The sequence below is a fragment of the Helianthus annuus genome, chromosome 7, assembly GCF_002127325.2.
Source record: "Helianthus annuus cultivar XRQ/B chromosome 7, HanXRQr2.0-SUNRISE, whole genome shotgun sequence".
NCBI classification, from domain to species: Eukaryota; Viridiplantae; Streptophyta; class Magnoliopsida; order Asterales; family Asteraceae; genus Helianthus; species Helianthus annuus.
Window position 1 is genome coordinate 136692029 of NC_035439.2, and position 21432 is coordinate 136713460.

At 38.3% G+C, this 21432-nt stretch overlaps 1 protein-coding gene across 1 annotated transcript; it reads right to left on the reverse strand.

The window, feature by feature from the left end:
* Positions 1-11911: 11911 nt before the first annotated feature.
* LOC118480454 (UDP-glucose 6-dehydrogenase 3-like) lies at positions 11912-15184 on the reverse strand. Its single transcript, XM_035975323.1, has 2 exons — positions 15095-15184; positions 11912-13614 (listed from the first exon to the last, which is right to left on the reverse strand). The coding sequence occupies exon 2, from the start codon at positions 13600-13602 to the stop codon at positions 12160-12162; it is 1443 nt and encodes a 480-aa protein (XP_035831216.1). The 5' UTR covers positions 13603-13614; positions 15095-15184; the 3' UTR covers positions 11912-12159.
* Between the last annotated feature and the right edge of the window lie 6248 nt (positions 15185-21432).

The following is a 21432-nucleotide window of genomic DNA, read 5'->3' on the forward strand; positions in this document are numbered from 1 at the left end:
TATAACAACATAACATTCATTAAATAAAATTCACATAATTACGTAACGTTACACAAGATAGGTTCAAAATACGAGTTGTCACATTATCCCCAACTTAAAAGAAATTTCATCCCGAAATTTGGTACGTACTCACTGAGGAAGCTAGGTAAGTTGTATCGTTTACTGGTTTTCCTGGGGTGTCACATCCTCCCCCCGTTGATCTGGAATTTCGTCCCGAAATTCCGTGGTAGTTTCAGCCTCAGTAGTGGTTGTACTGTTCGCGAACAATTGGGGGTACTTATCTTTCATCTGATCTTCGCGTTCCCAGGTGAACTCTGGGCCACGACGGGAGTTCCAACGAACTCGAACAAGAGGGATTCTATTGTTTTTGAGGACTTTAACATCCCGGTCCGTGATTTCAACTGGTTCCTCGACGAAGTGCAACTGTTCGTCGATAGTGAGTTCCTTCAAAGGAATTATGAGGGTTTTATCTGACAGGCATTTCTTCAGATTCGACACGTGGAAAACGTTGTGAACTGCCCCGAGTTCAGCTGGTAGGTTCAGTCTGTAGGCTACTTTGCCTATTCTTTCTGCGATTTCGAATGGTCCGACATACCGCGGATTGAGTTTGCCCCGTTTGCCAAAACGAACCACACCCTTCCAGGGTAAGACTTTAAGTAAAACCCGGTCCCCGACCTGAAATTCTAATGGCTTCCTACGCTTATCCGCGTAGCTTTTCTGACGGTCGCGCGCCGCCGCCATGCGTTGTCGTATCTGTGCAATCTTTTCCGTGGTGTCCACTATAAGCTCTGGACCCGTGATCTGACTATCCCCCACCTCTGCCCAACAGAGAGGTGACCGGCATTTACGCCCGTACAATGCCTCGAATGGAGCGGCTTGAATGCTGGTGTGATAACTGTTATTGTACGAGAATTCCACCAAAGGGAGATGCTTTTCCCAGCTGTTGCCGAAATCAATAACACATGCCCGAAGCATGTCTTCTAAGGTTTGAATCGTGCGCTCAGTCTGCCCATCTGTCTGAGGGTGATAAGCCGTGCTCATATCTAACCGAGAGCCGAAAGCCTTGTGCATTGCTTGCCATAGTTCTGATGTGAATCGTGCATCGCGATCCGAAATGATAGAGGTGGGCACCCCGTGCCTTGAGACCACTTCTTTCAAGTAGATGTCTGCTAATGTGGAAAACTTGTCTGTTTCTTTGATTGCCAGGAAATGAGCAGACTTGGTGAGTCGATCCACGATCACCCAAATAGTATCGTTCCCACGCTGGGATCTAGGTAGGCTAGTAACGAAATCCATGGAAATTTCCTCCCATTTCCACTGTGGTATCTTTGGTTGTTGAAATAAGCCTGCTGGTTTCTGATACTCTGCCTTGACTTTTGCACAAGTCAAGCACTTGCTGACGTAGGTAGCGATGTGGGCCTTCATGCTAGGCCACCAATACGTTGTTCTGATATCGTGGTACATTTTATCCGACCCTGGATGTACCGAGTAGCGGGACTTGTGAGCCTCATCCATTACAAGCTCGCGTAAGTCTCCATAAAGTGGGACCCAAATTCGCCCCGTTACATAGAAGGCGCCGTCTTCCTTCTGTTCTAACCGTTGCCGTGAGCCGCGTAGGGCTTCAGCCCTGACGTTTTCTGGTTTCAATGCTTCTACCTGAGCATTTTGTATCTGTGCAGGAAGACTAGACTGAATAGTAAGTTGTAGTGCTCGTACGCGTCTAGGTAGAGTGTCTTTTCGACTGAAGGCGTCAGCCACAACATTGGCTTTGCCTGGATGGTACTTGATAGCGCATTCGTAATCGTTCAAAAGTTCGACCCATCGACGTTGACGCATGTTCAATTCCTTCTGTCTGAAGATATGCTCGAGACTCCTGTGGTCGGTGTAAATAGTGCACTTGGTACCGTACAGGTAGTGTCGCCATATCTTAAGTGCAAAAACAACAGCTCCCAGCTCTAAATCGTGCGTCGTGTAGTTCCGCTCGTGAACTTTAAGTTGGCGCGAAGCGTAAGCAATGACCTTGTCGCGCTGCATTAACACACATCCAAGACCCTGGATGGATGCATCACAATAGACCACAAAATCGTCCGTGCCCTCTGGCAATGAGAGGATAGGTGCACTGCAAAGTCTATCCTTTAGGTGCTGAAAAGCAGTTTCCTGAGTGTTGCCCCAACGATAGGTGACACCCTTCGGTGTCAGTAGTGTAAGCGGCTGAGCAATCTTCGAGAAGTCTTTGATGAAGCGTCTGTAATAACCCGCCAAACCCAAAAATTGGCGTATTTCTGTTGGTGTACGTGGTGCAGGCCAGTTCCTGATCGAATCTACCTTGGATGGATCGACATGGATCCCATCCTTGTTTACTACGTGGCCTAGAAAGTGGACTTCACGAAGCCAGAAGTCACATTTCGAAAATTTGGCGTATAGCTGTTCCTTTCGTAGGAGTTCCAAAATAAGTCGTAAGTGCTGCTCGTGTTCCTCCTGACTCTTGGAGTAGATCAGGATGTCGTCAATAAAAACTATCACCAATTTGTCTAAGTAGGGTTTGCACACCCTGTTCATAAGGTCCATAAATACGGCAGGCGCGTTCGTTAACCCGAACGGCATGACAAGAAACTCGTAGTGGCCGTATCGAGTTCTAAATGCTGTCTTGGAGACGTCCTCCTCTCGGACTCTCAGCTGATGGTAACCTGACCTCAAGTCTATCTTGGAGTAGTAGCACGACCCTTGCAACTGGTCGAATAAGTCGTCTATACGTGGAAGAGGATAACGGTTCTTCACCGTCACCTTGTTCAGTTCGCGGTAGTCTATGCACATTCTGAAGGTACCGTCCTTCTTTTTCACGAATAACACTGGAGCTCCCCAAGGCGAAGAGCTAGGACGAATAAAGCCCTTTTCCAAGAGCTCTTGTAGCTGCTTTGACAGTTCTTCCAGTTCAGTTGGAGCTAAACGATACGGTGCTCTAGCTATGGGTGCTGCTCCTGGAACGAGCTCGATTTGAAATTCGACCTGACGATGAGGCGGTAGACCAGGTAGATCTTCAGGAAACACCTGAGGAAAGTCGCGTACAACTGGAATATCCTCCAATTTCTTTTCTTTCGTTGATGCGTCAGTGACGAGTGCCAAAATAGCGGTGTGACCCTTCCGCAAACATTTCTGAGCCTTCAAGAAAAAGATGATGCCAACCACAGCACCACTCTTGTCGCCTTGAACTTCGAGAGGTTCTTGACCAGAACGGGGAATACGGATGATCTTCTCGCTGCATAAGATTTCTGCCTGATGTTGGGATAACCAATCCATCCCAATAACGATATCGAAGCTTCCCAAGACTATGGGAATGAGGTCAATCAAGAAGGTCTGAACGGCTAAGACAATATTACAACCCTTGACTACATGCGTGGCTTCTAGACTCTTACCATTAGCTAATTCTACTACATGTTTGGTGGTTAAGAGAGTTGGTGCACGTTTTAACAATTTACTGACTTTCAACGATATGTAACTTGTATCCGCACCCGAATCAAATAAAACAGTAACATAAATATCGTCGAGAAGAAACTTACCCATAACCACATTGGGATCGTTCATTGCGTCACCTCGACCCAGTACGAAAGCACGTCCCCTTGCTTCATTGCCATTGTTGTTGTTTCCCCCGTTGTTGTTGTTCCCATTGCCCTGGTGATTGTTGTTGTTGCGATTCTGGTTCTGGTTCAACTGAGGGCAATCACGTTTGAAATGACCTTCAGCCCCACATTGGAAACATCCCCGGTTCCCACGTTGTGGCTGCTGTTGTTGGTTCTGTGGAGCTGGTAGTTGCAGTTGCTGGTTCTGATTCGCGGGTCTCGCACTCCTGCAGTCTTTAGCTTCATACCCTAACTTGAGGCATCTCTGACAACGCTCCTTACGACACCGTCCACTGTGGTGTCTGTTGCACCTGTTACATAGTGGGTGAATTCCCCGATATCCACCCTGCCCCTGACTGCCAGATGATTGCTGACTCGGATTCTGGTAGTCATTTGTCTTGCGCTGCTGAGACTGAACAGAAACTGATCCCTTGCTGGAATCCCCCTCCCATTTTCTCTTGTTGTCGCTGGGAGTAGCAGAAGTAGTAACAGCAGTTGTGGTAGCACTGATGCGTTTTGGCAGTTTGTTCTGTTCCACTGCTTGATCGGTGAGTCGATGAGCAAGACGCTGGATGTCTTAGATATTGTCAAGGTTTGCCGATGTAACATGGCTCTGAATCTCTGAGGCTAGACCCTTGAGGTACAATTCGATACGCTTGATTGGAGGGTCCACCATGGTTGGACACAAGATGGCCAGTTCCGACCGTTTCGTATAGGCTTCGATTTCCGACCCCGTCATTTTCAGATGGTAAAACTCATCTTCCAACTTGTGGATGTCATCCCGCGTGCAGTATTCACGTTTGACGAGTTCCTTAAAATCATTCCAAGGGGTGGCGTTAGCAGCTGCCAACCCTAGAATCTGAACTTGCGCGTTCCACCAGGTTAGCGCGATTCCTTCCAACGTACCAGTGGCGTACTTGACCCTGCGAGCCTCAGGGCATTCACACATCTCGTACACTGACTCGAGCTTCTCAAACCAATGGAGTAGTCCCACTGCTCCTTCTGTGCCACTGAATGTGCTTGGACGACAATCCATGAAGTTCTTGAAAGTGCAGACAGGTTGTTGTGCGTGTTGACCTATTGTGTACGAATGGGACAAAGTTAAACACGAGGGTTGGTTTAGGAGTGTAGGATCTAAAAATCCTAGTGTGAGTTATGACTACAGGATATACCTCCTGCTTGTGCGGCTGCAAGTGCCGCAGCAACTTGTTCGTTAATGAGAGCCGTCAACTGGGCTTGAGTCATGTTAATTCGTCCAGACATGATCTTCATAGTAAAAGTAGCATAAGTGAGAATGGTTCGCGAGTAGTGCGATGACAGAAGAGTGTAAGCACTTAAGTATTCTCATGTAATAGAGTCATGTGTATCTAAGCGTACTACGAGCAAAGTTCTATGTAGTTCTAACATGCAGGTAATAAACATAAACCATATTACCTAGGATGTAGAGTCTTGCACGTGGAGCGAAGCGTCGTTGTGGATCGTTGAGAGCACTGTTCTGGTTATAGTCTGGTTTTACTAAAAACGTTTTTCCCCTTATTAAACCAAGTTCTCTATAACCAATGGCTCTGATACCAATCTGTCACACCCCCAAAAATCCACACGCGGAGTACCACCGCTTGGAGGCGTGACATGACCAGGATCAAGCCACCAATCATATTGAACATGTAAATAAATAAGTAAAAGTAAAAGTAAATGCCATTCAACCACCAATATGAAAGGTGTTCGAAATATAAGTATGTTATCACTGTTTAGCGGAAGCGTATAAATAAAACCCAACGTAATAAAGTATGAATTGTCATAAAGTGTTTAACGAAACATTCCCGATCCGTGCCCACAACGACCTGCTCCTTCTTGTGCAAGCTCCATATGTATCTAAGGTCCTGCAAGGCATGCAACAGAGAGTCAACATCTAGTTGAGCGAGTTCACAGTTAATAGTTCAGTAATAGTAATGGTATAGTAAGCATTGCGTTCGTTCATTAAGTCATGTATCGTATTATTTCGTATCGCGGCCCGCTAGGCATGTATGCGAAGATTTAGGGAGGTTTTCCCAAGTATTCTAGACTAGGTATGTTTGTATCGCGGCCACCCGGCATGTGTGCGAAGTTTAAAGTATAGTTCGCGGCCTTCCTAGGCATGTGTGCGAATGATTAGTCATAATACCGCGGCCAACCCCTGGCGTGTGTGCGAAGATCAGTTCTATGAGCATCACTAGTCTAGCCGTATCATAACCATAACCCTTCCTCACCCGAGGACCATAACTAAAATCCATAAGCTAAGTAAGTACGAGTAAATAATCCAAACCCATTCCCACCCTGGGAACCCCATGCCTTGGCTGTGTGAACTCACCTTGGTTTGCTCGGCAGATACACAAAAGGTTTCTTGAACTAAGAGTGGTCAACCACGTCCTAACAGGGTTACCATACAAGTCAGGTTTTGACTCAAGTATTGCACGTATGTTTCACACAAATTAACACGTTACGAACATGTGATGATCATGGCAAACTCATAACAGTCAAACAATACATTCAACTTGTGCGAATAAAATAAGCCCAAAAGTAATCGGCCCAACATGTTGTGCGATCCACAACATGTTGTGCGATCCGTAATGACCCGGCCCAACATATAAATAAGCCCAACAGTTAAGTAACATGACAACTTGAGCGATCCAGCAAGCCTTGTGCGACTGAAGACATCTTGTGCGACTGACAAGGCTTGTGCGATCAGGTCCTCTTGTGCGAATGGACCCCTTGTGTGAGTGGACCTCTTGTGCGATCAAGAGGCCTTGTGCGATCAGTTTTGAACATCCGGTTATCTTGCCATTCGGTTACAAACATTTATCTTGCCAATCAGTTACAAGGTTTCCATATTTGCACATAATCAATTAACAACTAACAGTTTGCATATTATCGATCAAACAAGGGTTTTATCGTTTAATTCATATAAACCCTAATCATGTTCAAAGCATAACCAACATCTTATCAAATCATATGATTCGGTCCGATTACATAAACATACCACCAATTACAATATATTCGATCTTAAATCATCATACAACAATCCGAAAGCAGGACATTATAGCCGGCTAACATCTAATCGGTTTTAGATTATTATCATACTATCCGATTTACAAGAACACATTACGGCCGATTAGCAAGCATTCGGTTAACAGTCATCTTTAACATTATTCGATTATTAATCCTTATCGTGATCTAAACATACTACACATATGAGTCGAATAACAAACACTAACTTTCATTACAATCAATCACAACATCATTCAATCCAATCATAACAATACATCATCATGTAAGCGTATATAGCACATCATCATAAAAAATAAAAATCATGGAAGCAAATAGTTAACATACTAACCGATTAGAGGGGAATGAAATCAAAGAAAGCTTCGAGAGATGGGAGGGCCGCTGACTTCGAGAGAGAGGTGAGAGCAAGTAGGGTTTTGTGTGTGTTGTGATTTTTGATAAAAGTGAGAGGTGGTTACTACCCCTAAGTGTTATGCGTATAAGGAGAGTGGGCCGAACCCATACATGGGCTCCCCTTATGGTCCGATTACAAGAGACACGGCCCCAAGTGGCTTGTGCGATCATGTGTGTGTGTTTTGCGGTTCGGTTCATGTAACATATACACATATTACACATAGCATATAACAACATAACATTCATTAAATAAAATTCACATAATTACGTAACGTTACACAAGATAGGTTCAAAATACGAGTTGTCACAATTGTCTCAGTTGGTTAAGTTATGGTGCTCATCCAAACATTCTTGGCAATCCAACTTTGACCAAAATTGCGCAACTGGGTTAGTATTTTTTTCTTTATCAGACTCGTTCTGTTTTTTTTTTTCTAACTATTCTTTTGAACTTTTCATTTGGCCTCGATTTTTTTAAGAAATATTCAAATGTTGACTTTCACATACGATTCTAAATGTACAGATTTGCCAGCTACATTTGTCCTTTCATTGCTTCCAATCTTTCTTTCTCAGCGATCTCATCCAATCTTTCTTTCTCAGCTATCGCAACTAATCTTTCTTTCTTAGCAATCTCATCCAATCTTTCTTTCTCAGCGGCTTCTTGAGCTGCCTTTTCCTGTTCTGCCTTTCGTACATGATCAATTTCAAGAAATCAAATCTTCAAACCACGCCATACTTCCTTAGCATTCATTAGTATGGCAACTTGTACCAAGATGTCTTTCGGCAGGGTTTGACATATGTACCCCAATGTTATGTACATCTTCCTTTCATCTGCAATTACGCCGACTGTAGGTTTTATAACATCCCGAAAACCATAGTCTTTTAGAAATCCCTCCATCTTGGTCGACCATACATTGTAGTTCGATTTCGTCAATACTGGAAGTCCTCAAATCACCATCATGTCTTTCTTATCTTTACTTTCTTTTGTGGTTTCCTCTTTTTGGTTTGAATTGATTCCCGATCCCGAAACCAATCTCCAATAAATAACCAAATATCCAAAACTTTTTCTTTCTTTCTTTCTTTCTTTCTTTCTTCTAAGGAACGTTCTTGGTAACTTTTTTCCAAGAACCCTCTGGATTACTTTCCTACTTTCTTACTTCCTTTAAATCATCAAGAACAACATTCTTGATTACCCGAAAACAATCTTGCTAAACGAAAACTTAGTACTGCGTTTGGATTTCTTTTCTACGTACAAACAAACTTGAACCAAATCTGATCGAAAAGCTTTAACAAATAAACAAATCCGACCACATAGGATGTGCGCTTTGGTATTTTCAACAACCCTGAAAAACGACGGTCCACATGTTTTTTTTCCTTTTGGTCGCAAACCCAACAAAAACTCCACGATCAAAAAAGAATGAGGACGACAATTCTTCTCGAGAAAAAAAAAATCATGGCGATCCAAATCGGCGTCCGATCTTCGAACGTAATAAACCAAACTACAAATCGTTTCTCGTGCAACAAAACGATGTGTTCAACGAGCCAAAGCTCTGATTTGAGAGAACTTTTAATATTTTCTTTTTGTTTCTACCTTGTTAAAATATTATTATACTCCTAATTAGGGGCCTTGTTAGAAGAATGAATCTCAGGCCCTTCCTAAAACAACAAATAAGTGTATAAATGTTATACCAGATTTTTTTTTTTTTTTTGCCACCTATGACTAGTTACAATGTTCACCAAATACATAGTTGTCCTAAAACGACGTCGCTAACGAAAAAGATTAAACTAAAACAACCAAATGAAAGAAAACTGTGATCTTGATCGAATGAAAGAATCTGTATAATATCAAATGGAAGAATGAAAAACTAGTTAGATAAAGGTCATACTTCCCGAGGAATGAATACCGCAAGGCATAAAGGGGAGGTCATAAACGTCTATGCCATATAATAGACTTTTAACGAAATGGAAAATACATATGTGACACATAATAACCAAAGAATACGACCAAATGCAAACGATTATCTCACACTAGGTAAAATCTCACTATATGTAAATTAAAGGCCATCAAAAAATCCAGGCGATAATTATTTCTAGTTAATACATAGGGGACAAAGATGACTTAAGAGCACACAATTCATATCCGAATAAAGCAAATGCACATGGTTTGAATAGTGTGATTCCATTCTTGCATGTTCCATTATAAAGCTTTCAACATATTATTACAACTCATAGAATTCAATTTAAACACATGCCAAAGTTTAATAGCCCATTTCAAAGGTCCTACATTTTAGTGCATGCTATTAGATTTTTGTCTGGTTATTCTTGTTTCTTTGTTCTAAAGAATGTATGTATCTTATTCCTATGACAAGATGTAATGTCATGATGTCAAGTGCACTATTAAGCCTTAGACCGTGCGTAATCGTTCGAAATGGGGCGTTTTTAACCACCAAAACGCCCAATCGACGCCCGAGCTCAGCCCCCCAAGGGCGTTTTTCAACCTAAATTGGCATTTGGCGTTGTATTTTCCATGCCTTGCCCCTTTTCTTGTGTCCAATCACCTTCATTTTCCTTTCTGTAAAACCAGTCAGATTTTTTTGATGTTTTTTTTTATTTAATTTTATTACAAACATAATGACCCACAATGCCCACATCCCCACTACACCCATTTTAGAAAACGCCCCATAATGCCCCATTGCTGACTGGGCTGCCACATGGCGCAAAACGCCCAAGGGTGGGGTGTTAACCACTACACATGGTCTTAGACCACCCGTAGTGGGGCGTGATTTTTAAAAAAAATTGAAAAAAAAAACGCCCCAAAACGCCCCCCCCCCCCCACTACACTAGGCGTTATAAGGCGTTTTATTTTAAAAATTTGCATGGCAGCGTTTTAATTATAACGCTAAAATGGTTGGAAGGCAACTGCATGTGGCCAATGGAGTGTGAGGAGGACTTTGACTAGCCAATGAGGAAGACTTTGACTAGCCGCAACTACTTTCCTTTTTTTTTTAATGATTGGAAGGGGCATTATTAGGCATTATGTCCACTACACCACTTTTGCAATAATGCCCCATGCTGACTAGGATGACACGTGTCGAATAATGCCCCATGGTGGTGGCATTATTTTGTTCCACCACTACACATGGTCTTAGTGTTATGTGTTTATTGTTTTGTTCTCCTTCTTGCATTTTAACAAGTGCAACTATTAATATGCGTCGTAATTAAAAGTATGACTTACATTAATCTTATTGTTAAATTAGCATCAACCATATCAAAAACCAATCAATTAGCTGAAATTTGTTTTCAGTAATCATAGAAACTGTCAACTATTTAGGATAATGGGCTACCTAATAAAATTGGCAACAAAAAGATCTTGGTCAGGCGTGCTTAACGCGCAAGGCCCATGAGGCGATCAGGACAAGCTGATATGTAAAAACAAATAAAATGAAATGGTGCCTTTTGTTCACCCTTACAGGACCGTGACTATGGTTGCAGACGGATCGTTTTATAGATCAATTCGAGCTTCATATTGTTTGATTCAAGCTTTTATTGAAACTGAACTCGAGAAAGAAAAGAAACTATAAATATTTGATGAGTCGAACTGTGAATTTGTAAATAATGTTATTTTACTTTATACTATTGCTTGAATTATCCGAATCGGGTTATGACTCAAAATTAACATTGGTGCGTGTAATTTAAACCAGGAAATTGTATTAGATTGTAGCGATGTAATTAGGGTTACAACTTACATGAGGTGTGGTTTATATAAACTATAATATTTTGATTATAGTCTATATACCCTCACTAAACATCATTTTAGTTGAATAGTGAGTGTCTGTGTGTGTGTGAGAGCTTTTGTTGTCGGGCATGAAGGATTTTCAGTTATAGAATTAGCGTAACACGGTAAGACCCGTATTTTTTTAAATCTGTTTTTATTTTAATATGTGTTTTTAATCCTCAAAATTTTTGAAATCAAACACGTAGCGGAAGTTTTATACAAGTTTACAAACCGAAAGTTGAATACATTGTTGACAATTCAAAGGTATTGGATGTAGGTTATAACTAAAATTTGGTTCAAAGAAGCTAGATGAGTATATACACAACACACCAGAAAAGCTTTGATCGAAGATGAAACTGAGTTTGAAACTATGGTTTTGATTTTAGAAGCTCTAACAGGTGTTAGTTTCCAAAGTTAAACTAGCATGAAATTCCTTATCTTATGCCAATAAAATGAGTCAAATGACCAAACAGGACAATCCGGTTTTCTTTATTTACAACTTTGTTTGCATCTTCTCCAGTCGGGTTTTGATGGTTGGGCGTAACCTTGTGTGTCCCTCCATACACCTAGCCCGAGCGCCTAGGCTTGCACCTTTGACTACATAAGGAACGATGTTGTCAATAACCTTAAGCACTTTGGCGACACCCAGACACTGGTTTGAGCTTATTATGTTTTGGTAACAGAATAAGTTGACACCCCTCATCTTCTACAAGAGACTCAACAATTAGGGGACATTTGGTTCACAAACTTATTTCAACTGACAATTGGAGTCGAAGGAATTGAAATTAATCTCAAGAGAATGTACGAAATTAGAATCGGAACTTGTCAGAGGAACAGCAAGTACAACACCAGGGGCGGATGTACCATATAAGAAGGGGTAGCCTCCGCTACCCCTTGGTGATCCGGCGGTAGTGTAAATTTTGGAAACCTTTGACATTTTTTTAACGTTTTTTCGATTTCGTTACCCCTTTCTTTTAAGACGTTACCCCTATGAAAGTTTTCTAGATCCGCCACTGAACAACACCATGATGCATTAACAAGAATGCTTGCTCAAATTACACATTACTTAAAACTATTTCGACAAGTGTTGAACAAAACGAGCCAAAACAAAATAAAATCCGGTGAAGTTGAAAAATGTAACAATATCAATAAGTACAACATAGAAGGAATGTAAAGCTTAGTAAACATATATCGCAAACCCACATGATTGTTTTTTCGCTACAAAGAACAATTTTAAGAATAAAAGAACTGACCAGCCAAAAATAGTGAAGACTTTGAACTGACTAGTGCTCTCAGGTTCCACCACAAGCCAAACAACGTAATCGAATACTTTCTTTAAACCAAAGCAGGCATGTCCTTGAGCCACGCATCCAGCGGCTTACCAATCGAGTAAACAATGAAGCCAATTTCTCTCAGTTTGTCACTGTCAACAACATTCCGACCATCAAACACAAAAGCGGGTTTCTGCATGTTGTCATATATCCTCTGGAAATCTAGGGTTTTAAACTCATCCCACTCGGTCAAGATACACACACCATGGGCATCCTTGGTGGCTGCATACGCATCCCAAACAACACCGACTTGCTTAACAGTAGTTGGGCTCATCGGCTGGAGGTGAAGAGGATGGTCCCAGTCGAACTTCTTCATCGAAAGGTCTCTTTGGATTTGATCCTCGGTGACTTGCGGATCGTAAATGCTTAAAAGAGCCTTGTCGCCGAGCAATCCCTTGCACACGTCAATAGCCGGGGTCTCACGGGTGTCACCAGTGTCCTTCTTGAAGGCGAATCCAAGGATGGCGATCTTCTTGTTTGACACTGTGTTGAACATAGAAGCGACGACCCGGTTTACAAAACGGGTCTTTTGGTAATCGTTGATCTTTATGACTTGTTTCCAGTATTCCGCCACTTCGGGGAGACCGTTGCACTCACAGATGTACACCAAGTTCAAGATGTCTTTTTGAAAGCAAGAACCGCCAAAGCCGACACTAGCATTCAAGAACTTCGCACCGATTCTTGTATCTTTTCCGACTGCATAAGAAACCTGGCTAACATTTGCACCAGTCGCCTCACAAAGAGCTGACATGGCGTTCACAGACGAGATTCTTTGTGCCAAGAAGGCATTTGCAGCAAGTTTTGACAACTCTGCAGACCATAAATTGGTTGTGATGATATTTTCTTCCGGGACCCAGTGAGCGTACACGTCTTTCAATGCTTTGATTGCTTTCTGGCCTCCTGGGGTTTCCCGACCACCAATGAGGACTCTGTCGGGTTTGAAAAGATCTTGAATTGCGGTTCCCTCAGCAAGGAACTCCGGGTTTGAAAGAATTTGGAAGTTAATACCCTTGCTGTTATGCATCAAGATTTTTTCAATAGCTTCGGCTGTTTTGACGGGGACAGTTGATTTCTCAACGACAATTTTGTCTGATTTTGACACATCAGCAATCATGCGAGCAGCACTTTCCCAGTATGTGAGATCAGCAGCTTTACCAGCACCGAGACCGCGTGTCTTTGTTGGGGTATTGACGGAAACAAATACTATGTCGGCCTCGCATACGTGTTTCTCTACGTCCGTGCTGAAAAAGAGGTTTTTGCCTCTACATTGCTTCACGACATCGTCAAGCCCTGGTTCGTAAATAGGGAGTTGGTCGCTGTTCCAGGCTGTGATGCGAGGTACGGAAATATCAACCACCGCCACTTCGACATCGGGGCACTTGAGTGCTATGACAGCCATGGTGGGCCCACCGACATACCCAGCTCCAATACAGCAGATCTTCACCATCTTCTTGTATTCCTGCAGAACACGATTTTGAATAAGCATTAAGTCACTTTGTAGGTAAAGAATCGATAAAAGAGGCCCATGGATGCATCTATTATCAATAAGCTCAATTTTTACATTTTGCTAGTAAAGTGGATGAAAAGTAACTTTCAAGTATAGATCAAACACCACTAGTGACATCGGATATAACGTTTTCCACAAAAGACAATGTTTTTTATGGTCACATCATTAAATGACTTGTAACCTCAAGGAACTTTATAAGCCAACAATATGGCACGCAACAATCTAAAATATAGAGCATCGTTTTTTCTTAAAGAAATTAGCGACAAAATGCTGACAGATCCATCCAGATTTGAATCGGAAACGATCATCACAAACAATGTAGCCACTTTTTTCCCTTCTCCTCCCCTCACACCCCACTCTATCTAACCACACCCTAAAAACCAACCCAAGATAACATCTTCTAGCCGGCACAACTAACACGATACAAAATCTTCATATAACATTTTAACAAACAGAGACAATACACATTATATTATACATAATAAACTCTCAATAACAGCATTGCTAGTCTTATCAAACAAGAACTCAAACACTCAGATCTGCTCCAAATGTCATTTCATGATGTCACCTACTTCATATTCAAAATAATCAAAACTTCCAATTAAAACACCAAAAAAACCCTTGATCACATCAATTGAACAATACAGACAGCACAGATCTAAACAATTCATAACCTACACCCTAATATTCAGCTCACTAAACAAACAACAACATAAATATATCTTCAATTCCAAATGTCATTTCATCTACTTCAAATTCAAAACAATCATAAATTCCAATAAAAGCACCATAAAAACCCTTGATCACATCAACTAAACAATACAAACAGCACAGATCTAAACAAAACACTTTCGATTCACAACCTACTGCCTAAAAGGCTAAAATTCAGCTCACTAACAAAACAACAACATAAGTATATCTTCAATTCCAAATGTCATTTCATCAACCTCAAATACAAAACAATCATAAATCCCAATAAAAACACCATAAAACCCCTTGATCACATAACCTAAACAATCCAAACAGCACAGATCTAAACAAAACACATTCAATTCACAACCTACAGCCTAAATGTCATTTCATCTACTTCAAATTCAAAACAATCAACATTTCAAATTAAAACACCATAAAAACCCTTGATCACACCAATCAAACAATACAAACAGCACAGATCTAAACAAAACACTTTCGAATCACAGCCTACAGCTTAAAAGGCTAAAATTGAGCTCAATAACAAACAAAACCTAAATATATCTTCAATTTCATCGGATCTGATCATATAAACAACGTAAATATCTTCAATTGACTCGCATCTGAACAAATATATCACTAGATGTGTTCAATTTAAACAATAAGCAAAGCAATTAGAGTGAAGAACCCTAAATATTGAACGAAATTATAAACCCTAACGTTATGAATCGTAAATGTTTACCTGTTGTTAGATCTGAGTCTGAGTGTGTGTGTGAGAATGTGAGAGCGGTTATTTTTAGCATATGATACATATAAAGCGGGTGTGGGTATATATAACTGTTTGAAGTTACAGAATTTACCCCTTGGGTTTTGCTGAATGATATTTAGGTCCCTGTGACGTGGACAGCTCAACACGTTCACCTACACGCATTTGGCAGAAGGATACTTTCGAGTTTACCAATTATGGTCCAGTGAAATTGGTTCTCAACGTTTTACACCCACCAAGTATGTATGTATTAAATAGGGGAAGGTTCAAATGAAAACCACTAATTATTGTGAAAACTCGAAAACTAATTAAAAAAAGCCAAAAAAAAATACAAAAAAAAAAAAAATTTTAATTATTTTTTTTCAATCAAAATTTCGCAGGTTTTTTAATATAAAAAAAAATTTCAAAAAAAAAAAAATTTGTGTAGTGCACATGTGTAATACTGCACATATGTATGTGTACTACACATGTGTATTATTACACATGTGCACTACACAAAATTTTTTTTTTTTTTTTGAAAAAATGTTTTGTTTTATATATAAAAACTAGCGATTTTTTAAAAAAAATTGAAAAAAAAAAATTTGTGTGTTTTTTAGGCTTTTTAGTTAGTTTTCGAGTTTTCACAATAAAAGTGGTTTTCATTTGAACCATCCCCTTATTAAATAAATATGATATAGTTGAACATATTTGTAAAGTTTAATGTTTTCAAACTAACATATTTGTTAAGTTTTTGCCCTTGGCAATACTATGCAATGCTAGCGGGGATCCAAGACTTTTATCAATGTAACTTTTTTAAAAAATGTTTGATAAATTGATTCTATACGATAACCAGATAAGTAAATAACATATAAAAACTAGTATATGATATCTTCCTAATAAACAAAAATCTTTTTTGACATGTGTCATTTTCTCGTGCTTTCTCATCATATTCCCTATTTATCTCTTATATTAAATAATAATAATAATTTTAACAGAAAATTAGATAAAAGTAAATAATAATTTTAAATAGAAAATTAGATAAGAATATTGGAGTTTTGTGATTTAAACTAGGTTAGAACCCCATATATTACACGGTTTGAATAAATATAATTTTATATACTAAGTAATAAAATAGTTACATCTTTTAAAAACTCGTGTATTGCACGATTTGAATAAACACATGTCTTACGCGAATAATGTAATACGTTAACACATTTAGTCATCAAGATGTGTTTTCTAACAAAATGAACTTTGAGGTACTATTTACTTATCGTAACATTTCACTTTATTTTTTATTAGGTTAGAGAGTTGTGTATTACATGGTTTATAACATTTTACTTTTTTTTTATTTATTATTAGGTTAGAAACTTTCGTATTACCTGTTGTTGGATAACCAATAGAAAAGGAAAAGAAAAGAAATATTTTAGTAAAAAATATTAAATATACAAGAGATAAGCTGAATATGGATCCTTTATTAGAAGTAGGATTCTAAATATACCATGTATAAAAAATATATATGTTCTACATTTATTGAATAAATCCTTTTAACGAAACAGTTGATTAAAATAAATATTTTTATATTAATATGTGATTATCAGTTATCCTTGTCCTTATCATCAAAAAATAAAAACAATTAAAACTACCAATTAAATAAAATCTTTATATTTATAAATATTTAAAACGCTAATATATTTTTTAGATTTTAATAATTAATATATGATTATAATAATTAATATATTATTATCTGTTATTTTTGTATTTATCATTAAAATGTCTTCTACAAATTTTAAATTTAATATTATCAATAATTGACTTTCCATAATAAATATGTAGAAAAATAATTATGACTGCCTCATAGAACGCCATGTGTCCCTAACTTGGTTTCTTTTATTATATGTATAGATAGATATAGATAGATTAGGAATCAAACGTTCCCATGTGATACATACTTAATAATTGTAATGTTGTTTTTATTTAAAGATGTATTTTCTTATTATTTAGTATATAAATTATTTATGCAACCCGTGTGATACACGGGGTTTTAACCTAGTTATATAATACATAATTCATGTGAGTCAATATAGTTTAAGTAGGCCCACCTTGAGGGCAATGCAAGTTTTAATCATCTTTTAAAGTTATAATAATAATCATATTACATATTGTAGGGTCAATTTCGATTAACAAATTTTTTATTTAACCATTGATAATATTTAGGATCCGATACATAAGTAGTCGCTTATATTAAATAGCAAATGCTCGTTATTTTAAGGTTTTAAAAAACCAATATTAGCTAACTTGAAAACAAAGATTGATAATCAAGGGGGTCCAATAGGTGGAATGGAGTGAAATCTAAGTCTCAATTCCCCCAACCAATAATTATGTTATATTTTTATATTCATAATAATAAAATAAATAAACAAAAAAAAAAACATGTTTATCAATTCAAAATTAAAGATTAAGGAAGTGTGAATATGACTCTTCTGTGGCTAAGCCAGCATTATTCTTTAAGATTGAATTGGATCAACTGGTCGAAACAAAATAGGCTACACGTCGAGTTAACTACTTTTGACCGCCTCCATTTGAACTGGCCACTTATAAGACGAACCAGTTGAGCTAACAAAAGATAATAGTGCTTAAAAAGTTGTGCTTTTTACTCTCTTTTTTTTTCTCAAAATTGAATTTACAATTCATTTATTACTTAAGGCTTCATATATTATTAATATTAAATCCACACCACATAATAAATTATTCTTGACATTTTCGGAATTTTGAAACTGTTCAGACTAGTAGGCAGGTAAAGTAGTCGGTTCAATGACCAATCAAGTTATGAACGCGTTGTATGCTAATCTACTATGGAAAACTTAACCTGATTCAAACATATTCGGGTCATGTGAGTTAGTATTGTCAAATATTACAGACCAAAAAAGATTTATTTTGTTTCTTTTAGATCCATGACATGTACACCACCAAAAATAGTTCAATATTTATAGTTTCCATGTGAACATGTTCGATCTGTATACTGAAAAGTCAAGCAACTCCGAGCAGTTAAAGTATTAATTGCGTTGACTTGATTCAACAATTGTTGAGGGGTGGTTTAGTCATTATGGTATTCTTAGGGGAGTAAAATGATTGTTTTGACATTCTACGTGCTTGTCGGTGATGATGCAATTCACTTTCCTCCTGTCAGTGTATGGTAGGTGTAGTCGAATATTCTTAAAACTTTTATTAAACCTTTTTGTTTAAAGGTTTTAATCATAAACAAATAAAAACCTTTGATGATCATATTTAATAAATGGGTGGTTAAGACCAGAGGTGACTAAATTGTATAAAACTATAAGAGTAACTTTCAAAATGGTATTTGAGGTTGGGTCATTTTTTGTCACTTTAATCTAAAACTCAAACCTTTTGAATCTAGTTCCATGTGGTTTTAATTTTTTTGTCATTTTCATCTAAAAGCAAAATCTTATTATATTTTTCAGTCAAAATCCAGTGTTTTTGTCTTTTTCCTCCCTTTTAATGAAGAGCAAAATTGTCAGATTTTTTTTAGTTTGTTATAATAAAACGTTAAAAGATCGTTTTGCATTTCATTAAAAGAGAGGAAAATGACAAAAAAGCTGGATGTTAACTGAAAATCTGATCAGATTTCGATTTTGGATGAAAATTTTTTTGAACATCTGCAACCAAAGGGATACACTTAACATCTATTTCGCTAAAGTCTGCCAAACCCAAAGCTTTGTTGAAGACAAAATCTGTTGAAGCAAAGTCTATTGAAGCAAACAACCTCTGTTGATAAACATAAAGATTGTTGAAGCAAAAGGTCTGCCAAAGAGAACCTCTGGTAATAAAGACAAAAGTATGATGCAGCTAAGATCTGCTGTGGATCAACATATGATGCAGTTCAATAGAGGATGTTTAAGAGAATATTTTTAACAGATGATGATCAATAGATGATAAGGTCTGTTGAAGCAAACAACCTTGGCTGATAAACACAAAGACTGTTGAAGCAAATGTCTGCCAAAGAGAACCTTTCCTGGTGAATACAAAAGTATGATAAAGCTAACGTGTGTTGTGCATTGACGGATGATGCAGTTCAACAGAGGATGTTTAACAGAAGAGCTTTAACAGATCATGATTAGGGGTGTAAACAAGCCCAGAGGCTCGAGAGCTACTCGTGATCGGCTCGGTTAAAAGCTCGAACGAGCCGAGCCTTAACAAGCCCGAGCCCGAGCTCGAGCCTGAAATAGAGCTCGTTTTGTTATCGAGCCCCAGCTCGAGCCTGAAATACAAAGCTTGTTTAGGCTCGCGAGCCTAAATGAGCCCATACAAAATTTAAATTTTTTTATATATAATATATTAATAGTGATGATAACATTGATGAGCCGAGCTAGAGACGAGCTTTGGCTCGTTTAAGCGATGTTGAAATGAGCTCGAGCCGAGCTTTTTGCTCGTTTAAGGTTGTTCTCAAAATAGTTCGAGCCGAGTCGAGCCGAGCTCGAGCTTTGGGTTTTACTCGCAAGCCGAGCTCGAGCTCGAAGAAGTAGGCTCGAACCGAGCCGAGTTCGAGCTCGAGCTTCATAAAAACCTAACGAGCTGAGCTCGAGCCTGATCGAGCTCGGGCTCGGCCCGGCTCGTTTACACCCCTAATCATGATCAACCGATGATAAGGTCTGTTGAAGCAAAGTCTGTTCAACAGATCCTAATGTAGCTCAGATCATAACAGTGCTTAGGGCGTAGCAGATGTTAGGAATCTGTAACTGTGGTTAGCCTCTAACAGATGTTAATGAATATCAGATCCTAGCAGTTTTCCTACTAACCAATTCTTTAAATTTGCATTCATTCACTAACAATAATATACAACCCCACTACTTGTGCAATACATGAATATCAACAATAATATAATAACAATAATATTCAAATTGTAGCAATTACATACCAAATCCATCAGGTTAGATGATTCAAATTGTAGCCATAACATACCAAACTTTTAACCACAGCAGGTTAAAACAAAAGTTAACAAACATAAATACAAACCACAAGGAGCCTTCAAAATAAGTGGTTTTTACTTTCCATTCAGGCTTAATCCAGAACCCTTTTCAATTTCAACAACTGAAAAGTCTTCCGTAACATCACCAACATCCTTGCAACATATCACAAAAAAACTAATGAATATATATTCAACCTGTTATTATATTGCCAGAAATAAAGAGTATAGTTATGATTTGCAGAAAGTAACAAAATTATCTTTCTGTTTCCTTACACTTTCCATGCTGTATAACAACCATCACATGCTCATGAGCTGGCATTTTAGAGATGAATTCGTTAAACTGCAGAGCATAATCATTCCACACAGTACATCGCAAAACCGTAACCCTACATGAAAACAATATTCGTTTGACCAACTAAAACTAATTTATAACCAATTTTTTACAATCTATAAAATCAAAACTAAAATTGAATGAATAACAACACAAAATCAAACGAAATTTATGACCATCTATTAACGTAGTAAATGAGCAACAAATTAACTAATATATTCACTTGAAGAATAAATTGTTGATCTCATTTATTACCATGATTCCACGTTAGATACAAACACTGTTAATCTCATTTATTAGCATTACTATGATTCAACATTAAATACCAACATTATTGACCTCATTTATCAAGATAATTACACACTAAATACAAACAATCATTTGTACATGACTAAACATGTAAACGACAACTTATTCCAAGTCTTGAATATCGTTTTTCATCCTCTTAGTTTCTTTTGGAGGTCGGCCAACGAATTCAAGACCTCCACATCAAATAACAAATCCAGCAACATCTACATGATCACATTATACAACAGAGTAAGTAAAAATTTCCAATCTTATACAGAGAAGACATGATTACAAAAATATACACTGCCAACACCAAAGACGCATGTTGGGATGTGTTAAGTCACAAAATTTAGAACCAAGCATAAAGAGAAAAATTTGCGGAAAATGAAAACTATAAAGGACCAAAGTTGAAAGTAAAAAAAGTTGTGATGATAGATTGCAAAAGATTAAAAGTTTTGGGTTAAAAGTAAAAAAACAATAGTTTTAGGTTAAAAGTAATTTATGAAATACTTGTGAGTGAAACGTAAAAAAAATCTTTTTTTTTTGCAAAAACCCCAAAGCCAAGGTTACAACAACCATATGCATAACCATTTTTTCTTTAAGAAACCCCCAAAGCACACCCCGCGTTGCAGCGGGGCGTAAAACGATGTCAAATAGTACTAATGCCACACAGCTGTCATCGACCACCAACACTGACTCGACCTAGGATCTACGTGTTGCAACGAACCTGTC

Bases quoted from the DNA above. Each gene is read 5' to 3' on its own strand.
- LOC118480454 (XM_035975323.1), bottom strand. From the start codon at position 13,602: ATGGTGAAGATCTGCTGTATTGGAGCTGGGTATGTCGGTGGGCCCACC.